Consider the following 9,954-nt stretch of genomic DNA (forward strand, 5'->3'; position numbering starts at 1 on the left):
CCCCCGCCCCAAACACAGCCCTGCCCCAGCCCCACTCCCGCCAGGAAGAGGCTGGTGTAGCCCCTTATCCCGAGCCCACAGCAGGCAGCCTGCCCTTACCCCATGCACAAATCCAGGGGGTGCATGCAGCAGCAGGAGATGCCCCCTTCCCACCCTCCTTCGCCCCTGGATGAGCTACCCACAACTCTGTCCTGCTCTCTGCCCTGGCTGGGCAGTGCTTGCCCCTGCCTCATTTCCTCCCTCACTATGGGGGCCTTGATCTGCCCCTCCGCGCTCCTTCCACACCCCTTACCCCAACAGACTTACCAGCCAGACTCTCCATGCTGCCAGGCTGCGCTCCTGGCCATGGCATTTATCTGTCACATTACCAGCCACATTGTCCAAAAAAAGCCGCTTGCCAATAACGTCAGTTTTCCTTTTATTGGTGCAGATATGATATGGACCAATGTATTGGTACTCCTCTACTTCAGAGATACCCAAGTCAGCTTTAAAATAGGCCACTCAGATACTAGTAGCACTCTAGCCATGGCACTATGAAGCACAGCACAGACTAATTTATTTGGTTTCTTTGGTAGGTCTTGCAAGCCATGCTGAGCTGTTTTGCCACATAAAAACTACTACCAGTTTAACAGTACCTTAGGTATCTGTAAACTATGCTGAAGTGACTGCTGTGACTGCAGCATAAATACACCCTAAGATTCAGAACTGATCATCTGGGGGTTTTTTGTTATTCTGTAGTATATTTTCATTTTCAGTGTAGAGAATATCACTGGATTACTGTGTGATCAGACCTATTTCTAACTTTAACCTAACTACAGAGTTGGTCCAACAGAAGTTATCACCCTAAGAAATCCTTGTCTATTCCATAATTTCTGGACCATCGCAGCTACAACATCCCACTTACATTACTCAATTACTACTAAGAATCTTTACCTGTATTGTTGAATGAAGCTCTTGGATGACAAGTGAGGGCATGCTCTTGTGCAAGTTCTGTTGCTTTTCAGAAACAAAGTAAAGCTGTGATGCTTCATCAGTGCTTCTTCCAATCAACCCTTGGCACTGCCAAAAAAAAATCTAAGAATAGTACTTTGAAGAGTCACAACTCTGCAAGTGTAACACAGAAAACTCTTATGTTAGTAGAAGCCATGGGGTAGAAAATGCACCTGAAATAACTGGGCATCTTTACATGTGCTCCGGGGTGTAGGTATTTTAATTAGAGCAGCCCGCAATGTCTCATGTATTCAGCGTCCCATGCTTCAAAATGGCAGTGGGGACGCTTTAACTAAAGCTTGTTTGACAAGCATTAGTTAAAATGCCCCCATTGCCATTTTGAAGTGAGGGGATGCTGAGTACACAAGACTAATTAGCATGCTCCAGCAGACTCAATTAAATCAAATTTGCTCCAACACACTGTAATTACTGTGCATTGGAGCAGGTGTCCCACATGCCTACAGGCACTCATTAATACTGTCTCTTACTATAGTAATTCCTGTATTTGCTATAATAAAAATAAATTAGTTTATGAAAACCATACAGTAGTAGTAACCGGTAATAAATATGCTTTAGCCACTATGAGCTGTGCTTCATCTTCCGCAAATAAAAAAAAAAGGATTTATACAACTCACCCAATCTAATCCTAGTTTTTATATCAAACTCCAAAAACATAATTTAAGACTCTGACCAAATGAAAATTCAAAACATTGGGACTGCAGGCTGAAACACTCTTCTTTTCTAATTCCAAAACAACAAGGCTAATTATTCAAGGGCTTTTCAATTAGCGGATAGCAAGACATAGGTTAAAGATAGTGTTTCAGCTCACTCTCCAACCGTATGCCAATATAACACCACCGCCAATATAACACCACTGCCTACAACTACTTCAGTTGCATTTTTTTAATTAAATTTCATTTGAGTTTTCATTGAAGCAATTTTATTAAGCACTCAGACACTGACCTATTATTGGGTTAGTCCAGTTTTATGTCAGCATAATTCTCCAGAAATCAATGGAGTTATATTAGTGTAAAATGTAGTAATTTGGGTCCTCACTTCAAAGCAACCAAATGTATTTTATGGAAAACAGAGAAACCAAAGTGTGTATTTAATTCCAAAAACATTTTTATTGCCAAATTATTTGATATGAAGAGAGAAAAAATGAGATTTCATAACTCAATTGCACGTACAACAAAGATGACTTAAAAATGAAATTTCTACAGAGGAAGACGTGAAATTCTGCCAACAGCCATACCTTGAAACCTGCATTATATAAATAAATTTAAATAAAAACAGCATTTTATCACTAACCTGGTTTCTAGCCACTACTGGTATGTGCTAGGCACAGATGTTCTGATCTACCTCCAGAACTGAAGGCACCAGAGCTGCCTGCTTCTCTGCAGAAGTAATGTGACAAAACAGCTTCTGGTTCCTGAGCCACTACATGCAGAGCTAGATTTGGATATCTTTGCAGGGCACTGCTTACAAACTTAATACCAGCTACAACCTCTTATTCCAATTTTCTCCCCTAATCTGTCCCACCATCATCCATCACCAATTAACTAACCTTACAGTCTCTTTTCTTATTTCTGAAGTGCATTTGTATCTACCATGGAACTACTTCCCAGTTCATTAAATTTATACTCTGCCTGCAGTTCCCAGTTGTTTAAAATAAGGTGGTAGGACAGAGTGCAAGAATGACACTTCAAATAATGATTAAGACCTAAATCCAGCCAGAGAGCAGTTGGATTTAATTCAGGTCATTTGCCAAGATAGATACCGTGGACCAAAGATTTAATTACAGCTGACACCTGAAAGACAAACAAGAGAAACATGATGCCCAGTGAACTGGTGCTATAAGAACAAAACAGAACTGAAAGAAAAAAAAGAGGGTGGGTTGTGATCTCTAAAACAAACCCCTCCCACTCATCCAAACCAGGTAGGGTCCTCAAAACTTTTTCAGATTGTGAACTACACTTCAGTGCACCAATTGTTTCCCTGACCTATTCACCAGTGCAATGGGGAGGCTCATACTAATATGTTGCAGTAACAACTGTACACCAGGATTGTCAAACATACAGCCTGCAAGTCAGATCTGGCCTGCAGAGCCATGTCATCTTGCCAGTGGAGCTCCAGAGGGGTCAGAATGAATGTGGGTGGGATTCACTGCCAAAATTCAGGATATGGAGCCCTACTGGGTACATGTAATGGGGAGGAGCAAGAGACAGTTGCATTAACCCTCATAGCCACTGCTGCCCATACGGTAGCTATAGCTGGATCTGGCTTGCAAGGAGGGGTTTCACACATCTGGCATCAAAGAATACCAGAAAAATACTGTTTTAAATCTTTCAAAACAATGTAATAGCTGGCAACAAGAGGGTAAAAAAGCATCATATGACTAGACAGCTTTCCATCACCTGCAAGCTCCTCATGGACCACAAGAAGAGAGTATCAACTCTACTTCCACTTTTACTTTGTGCAAAAAGGGTTTCCACTCATTATAGGGATCTTGTCAAAATCCCTATAATCAAATGGCTCCTTCTACACCTAGATAAATCAGAGCAACAAGTAGAAGAAGGGACATAGCAATGTTCTCCTGTCTGTAGGAGATTTGACTGCTCCCTTGAAAACAACAGGTAAAATGGAAGATTCCAGCTAAAGAAATGCCAAGTGGAAATGAATTTTCCTCGCATCAGAGTAAATCTTTTAATGCTGACATTTAAGGAGACACTTATCATAGATCCACAGGCAGAAACACTCTAAATGATTCTGTAGCTACCCCACAGGCAGGTGTGGCAGGAGGCTGTGTAGCATGTTTTAGATAATAACTATTTAAGGGGTGACTAGAGATGAGCTTTCCTGTAAAGACAGGGCAGAACGGAGGTCCCCAGTTGACAGAGCTAGCTGTGACCGAAGGGAAGGCAGACCCTGGGAGATTGTCACAGGAGTTTTTGAGGGCTAGGTGGTAGTCTGAATGGAAAAATTGTATCAGTTCTGTTGACCATAATCTGTTGTCAAAGCATTTGATCCCCTTTTCTTTTTTATACCATTTGTTCTTCCCTTGTAATAAACACTTGTTTTTGTTTCTTCACCAGGCTGCCTAGGATAAATCATTATTTCTGGGCAAATTAATAACCTGGGTCAGTAAGCTTACACAAACCCAAGGCACAACTCTGGGAGCACTATGACACCTCAAGGTTTTGTCACAATGCTATCAATGTATTGTTTGTTTGTTTTTATCCCAGTCTTTAATCTCTATCTAAAGCATGCCAGATTATTTGGAAGAGGTTAGTGGGCACTAGGGCACAATTTTCTAGGAAATGCACAAAAGGCTCTTTCTAAATTCATATTTTTATTACAGACTTTATCAACCAGAAATTGTAACAGGTCTTATCCAGGGACCTTTTTTTACTTTTAACCTGTTTAAAAGTGACTCTTGGGATTCAATCTCTTTGGGTGCCTATACACAAGCAGCAAGGCTGCTCTAATGCACTGTAATTGCAGTGCGTCAGAGCAGGCTTGATTAATCGAGTCTGCTGAAGCCTGGTAATTACCATGCTCCAGCAGACTCCAGTGTCTTGTGTATCAGCTTCCCTGCATTTAAAAATAGAGGCAGGGGCATTTCAACTAAAACTCGTTAAATGAGCTTTAGTTAAAGTGCCCCTGCCACCATTTTTAAGTGTGGGGATTCTGATATAAAAGATGCTCCTGGCACTTTAATTAGAGCAGCTTTCAGAGTTGCTCTAATTAAAGTACTGCTGCCGCACGCCCCCCCCGAGCACATGTATAAATGCCCTGTAATACTATTTCTGCAAAGACTTGTGCATGGACTTAACTTCATGCATATATGTAGTGCACTGAAGTTAATGGTGCTATTGCCCATGCATAAATCTTTGCAAGATTCAGGCCTATAGTACTACTCACACTTGTAAGAATTAAAGCCAAGAACATTTTAAACACTTGGTTTCTTATTGCTATGGATCTTGTTTATTTTAATTTTTCAGTTATCCTCTGGATGGACTATAAAAATAGGAAGGATCTTTTTTCCTGTCAAAAAACAAGGTGTGTATTTTATTCCAGGGCTTGAAGTACATGATAAAATATGGTACTTCAGGAGTGGATACTCTTTAACAGAGGTAAACCTACCTTGTATCGGTTAAGCTTACATTTGTACATTTAGAGGACAAACTAAACCAATCTAATCAGTTTTAAAGTCATAAAAGAAGGAATTCAAGATTTACCATGAAAATGCTGACATCAACAAAGATTACATCGAGTCTTCCATACACACGCGCACACACACACTTATATACACACACATTATATATATGCCTTGACAGAAAAGCAAATACAAAGCTAATCAAAATACTCCTTCCAAAATAACAAATCATTTGGCAGTGTCCTCTGGGTGATAGTGGCATGTTGTATACTCCCCATGCTCTTTTATTTGCTCTAGCTTTGCAGTACACTTGGCAGCTAACTGAACCTCTGGAATGTATTTTTTGAGCAGTTATAGCTAGATTTGTGAATGACTGCTTGTTTGGCAGAATGTTGAGAGGCTTTAATTGTCTCCTCTCCAGAGCCAAAATCATATTTTTGTCTTTTGACTCTTAATATCTAGCATGGACTTTCCATCTTGCATGTCTGAGACCAAAAGGCCAGTCCAAATTTTTAAGATTTCTGCCAAATGCTAACAAATGCAAACACAGGAGAATTAATGGAAATTATATTTTTCCAGTATAACTGACAACATTTTTGTATGTAGCTGGCAAAACTCATCTCACATGCACCATCTGGCTTGCAAACAAACCTGCTTATAAAATTAAACCCAGCTTTACCCAACATAGTTAACTGAGACAGAGAGGGGGCAAATGGCTTACCTGAGGTCATACAGAGGCTTAATGACAGCTTGGATCTGGGTCTCAGTTGACAGTCTCTATCAATGCTAATCCGCAAAGATGGACCTGGTCTAGCATAGTACACAACTGTTCAAACTTCACTAAATCTCTGGCCCAGTGGTTCTCAACCTTTTGGAGCTCAAGGCACCCTGCTTTGGCTTGAGGCACCCACCCCTTTGCAAATGCCAGCTCTTAGTTTTCACTTGTCTTTTTTGACTACAGACAAAAAGCAGAGCAATTTTTCTGTTTCAGAGAACTCAAAAAGCCAACAGGTCAAAATACTTTTTTAACACTATGGATTCATATTTGAAATGTCTGGGTGCATCTTGTAAATCATGTTTGCACAGCACTCTTAAAAAGATCTCAAGGCAGCCAAGCTTGCTGCAGCTCCTGGTTCAGAATCGCTACTCTAAGCTTTTGGCTTTGAAGAAACAAAATACTACTTGTTATTTCAATAATGGCTTCAGAAATACTGAACCCTTTTAATTAGTCAAACAATAGCTGACAATATCTGAATTTAGCTAGCATCTTTCTATTCTTCTCTCACACTTTGTCTCCTTCCACTAAAAGAGTATTTTCTTAAGCTGCGATACATATACGCATATGTGTCACCAAGATTCTCAAAGGAGCATCTCTCTTTAACCCAGTAATGCATGACGGTTCCTTCAACCTACTTACTGCTAATTCATTTAAGAGTGATATTAAAAGAATGATCTTTCCCCTCAAAATCTGCACCTACATTCTACATACCTAGTTCAACTGAAGGAAATATCATGCATTTCAGTGCACAAGTGCTCAGATTTGGACCTGCCTGTTTCTATGGACATAAAAGTATCTAAGCATCTGCAGCACCTCTATGTAACTGGTACCTGCAATTCAATTAAATGTCCTTTGAAAATTTGGGATAACAGATTTTGAAAACATTTCAATATCGTTCTTCAGATCTGTGGGGGCCAACCGTTTTAGCAGGCACACCACAAATTAGCCCCACACTGTCCTCAAGTGCCACTCCGGTCCCTTTCCCCTGATACTCAGCTTTCTGCTTTAGGGTCCTTGCCCAATCTATTGCTCTAATTTCTGCCCTGGGTTCCCTGCCCAATCTGCTGCTCCACTTTCTGCTCCCTACCCATCTGTTGCTGTGCTGCATCTCTTCTTCCCAATCAGCCACATGCCAAACACAGAGACTGCCCATGCCACAGTTGGCCACCCCTACTTCAGATAATGGGTCTTGGCATCAACTTACAAACAAGCTGGATGCTTTAAGAAGTGATAAACAAATAAACAGCATAAGTTACCTCTGCAAGTTTCAGATGAAGAAGAGCATTTTCTGTCTCCAATACAATTATTCTTTCTTCTTTAGTCTGGAAAAAAACCCAAATCAGCTAGATTTCCAAGTCCCCAATCTCAGTAATTGTGACAGAAAAGGCTAAGTGAGATGAGTTCTAGCTTGCAATTCTTATTGGGAACACTTTGAGGACTCAGTGTGAGCAGGTTTTGATGTAGATAATTCTTGTAAATAGCTTCATAAGCAGGACATCTTTATGACCTTCTCATCCCAGGGAGGGTAGCAGGTTGGACCTGGCAATAGGACCTGAAGACTGCTCTCTGATTGACTCCCCATGGCTTTTTATGTCATTTTATTGGATTAGTGTTGTCCCCAGGCTACTAGAGTTTTGTAACTGTTTTGTGCCAAGTGCAACTGCCTGGGATGGAGGAGACTGAGTGAGGTTCTCAGAAAGCCGGAGGGACAGAAGGTCCCAGGAAAGACAGTAGAGAGAAAACAGACCTAGGGAGGACAGAGCGGAGTCCATGGAAAGACAGGGGGAATTGGAGTGGCACAATAAAGACGGTTTGTTTTGGGGCAGGATCTACTGTGCTATTTGGGATGCTGGCACTCTGACTCCCACTCTTTAAAGAAGAAAACACCCCCTCCTTCCCAGGAGCTGACTACAAAGAAGGAGGTCTCAGAGGTGGGGGTGTCCCTGATCACCAGGGAAGTGAGGGACTGAGAAGAGCCAGGACCTAAAAGCCAGAGGCCCTGGATCTTCTTCACAAGAAATGCCCCTTGTGAAACCATGCCAGGGGTCCTCTCAAGAGAGAGAGACCAAATAAGGCTGCTTTTTGGGAAGTCCTAAGGCAGAGCTTTTCCCCAAAAGGAGGGTTGATCCTACATGACAGTAATAAAACTGAAATAAGCACATTTTTAAATCAGATCAATAATTCTGACAATCATGCATGTGTTAATCAGCAGCGTGGCTTTTACAGGCTAAGAAGCCAGTGTGATGTAACATCAAAACACTTTTCCAATACTGGAATCTAGCTGGAACCTGTTTCCCCAAAGCACCTTGGGCAGAGCCTGGTGTTCGTGACTTCCTGACATCAGTTTGCAATCCAGTATTGTTTCAGACTGACTGCAAACTGAAGCAGGTTGTTGTTAACCTAGTTTACACTGTGGAATGGTTCTCTGTGCAAATGAAAAGAGCAAAAAAGGAAGCATCACTGAAACTCCACTGAAGCCTGGCTCATGACTCCTAGACTGGGAAACCCTGGTCTAATTTAATACACATCTGTTGTCATTTAACTCAGTGTTTATCACAAGTATTCAATTACTTGATAACTTATACAGATATTACTGTTAAGAACCAGATACCTGATCTCAAAGAAAAAAAAACTGTTCCAAATCCACAGAAAGTTTACCAATTTTGGAAAGAGCAGGGCTTGTTTTATACCTAGCCAAACTGGGTTTGGAAAAGCAAGGATGTTGCTCTTTTCAGACTGAAGGAGGAAGCAGAAAATAAATGCTGTCCAGTGAATGCTTCCAGTGAACTTGAAGCATGTGACTGGACTCGGTACAGATTACTTCTTACATTTGAAGTTTTGGCACACTGGGATGCTTACCCAGTAACGGTTTGCCTACACTGTCATGCACTGCTTGACAAGGCCCTTCACCATCTGCTCAAAGGGACAGCTCAGGCTGGTACCATGATCTTGGGAGAGGATCAAGACTCCCTCCCCTGCAACTGAGCCTTAAGAACACAGCCAGACCAGTTAACCCAGTGCCCAGTGGGTCATCCCAGCCTGAGCCTCCAAGACCCCCAGGATTCAGGTGGGCAGGTATGAAGCTAGGTAACCTCACTCACGCCTTCAGGGGCAGCTGTCCCTCCCTGCCAGAGGTGGCCTGCAGACACAGCTGTGGCCCTGACTGCATCTGGATCGCACTCTCCAGCTTCTCCTGGTGGCCAGAAGGGCTGGAAAGACCGTCGTCCTGGACGCTGCTATTCTGAAGTTCTGCCATGCTCAGGGTTGGGACACCAGGCCTGTGCCCATCACCCAGCCCAGCAGTACCCCTGGGTCTCAGCCCAGCTGTGTGGTGGGGCAGTGGTGGCCGTAGGATTATTGGGGCCCTGGGCGAGAGTCATTTGGATTGATAACTGAATACTCAGGATATGAGAGTCACTTGGCCCCTGGGCCAAATGCATCTAGCAACACGGGGTATCTATCCCACCCTTGCCCCCCGCCCTGTGCTTCAGGGGATGACGTCACGGCTGTGATACCGCTGTGGGGAGGCACTTGGAGAGGGGGCGGGGCCAGAACTGATCTGCTCTGAGCTGGCCCCGCCCCCTTCGAACTCCGCGGCCTCGCCGTGGGGGGTGGGGGGAGAGTGGGGTGACGGACTCACGCGCAACTTCCTCTCCAGCTGCCGGACCCGCTGGTCCGAAACGAAGCCGAAGCTGATTCCGCCGCCTGGCCGCATCCTTGCGGCCCCTCCCCCTCCTTTGAATCGACCAATGCCAAGCAGGGCCAGAGCTTCGCTTCGGTTGCTATGGTCACCGCCCCTTCTCCGGCTCCAATTGGCTGGAGGGCCGGGCTCCGCAGTCCGCCGAACGCCGGGAACCGCCTGCCCAGAGCGCGCGCTACCCGCAAAGGAGCGGGGCCAGATTGGTGGGAGGAGGTCCCCTCGCGGCTTGAGTGACAGAAGCAGCCCACCAATTCAAAGATGTGGGAATGGGGCAAGGGGCGTGACCGTCCCCCCTCCGCTGCGCGTGCGCCCTGGAACGCGGGAGGC

At 43.7% G+C, this 9,954-nt stretch overlaps 1 protein-coding gene across 3 annotated transcripts in view; it reads right to left on the reverse strand.

Annotated features, from left to right (window-relative positions):
- KIF25 (kinesin family member 25) overlaps nucleotides 1–9,742 on the reverse strand; it is an 81,792-nt gene extending 72,050 nt beyond the window's left edge. Inside the window, exons 1-3 of one of the 3 annotated variants that reach the window (XM_019527504.1) lie at nucleotides 9,568–9,742; nucleotides 7,184–7,249; nucleotides 934–1,059 (exon numbers count right to left, since the gene is read on the reverse strand). In XM_019527504.1, the coding sequence (XP_019383049.1) occupies nucleotides 934–1,059; nucleotides 7,184–7,249; nucleotides 9,568–9,642 (267 nt within the window). In that variant the 5' untranslated portion in view covers nucleotides 9,643–9,742. Of the gene's footprint in view, nucleotides 1–933; nucleotides 1,060–7,183; nucleotides 7,250–9,028; nucleotides 9,159–9,567 lie in introns of those variants that run through there. The other 2 variants (XM_019527506.1, XM_019527505.1) reach the window with 2 other exon arrangements.
- Nucleotides 9,743–9,954: the final 212 nt, after the last annotated feature.

The sequence above is a fragment of the Gavialis gangeticus genome, unplaced genomic scaffold, assembly GCF_001723915.1.
Source record: "Gavialis gangeticus isolate Ggan-Ray unplaced genomic scaffold, GavGan_comp1, whole genome shotgun sequence".
In the NCBI taxonomy this organism is placed as follows: domain Eukaryota; kingdom Metazoa; phylum Chordata; order Crocodylia; family Gavialidae; genus Gavialis; species Gavialis gangeticus.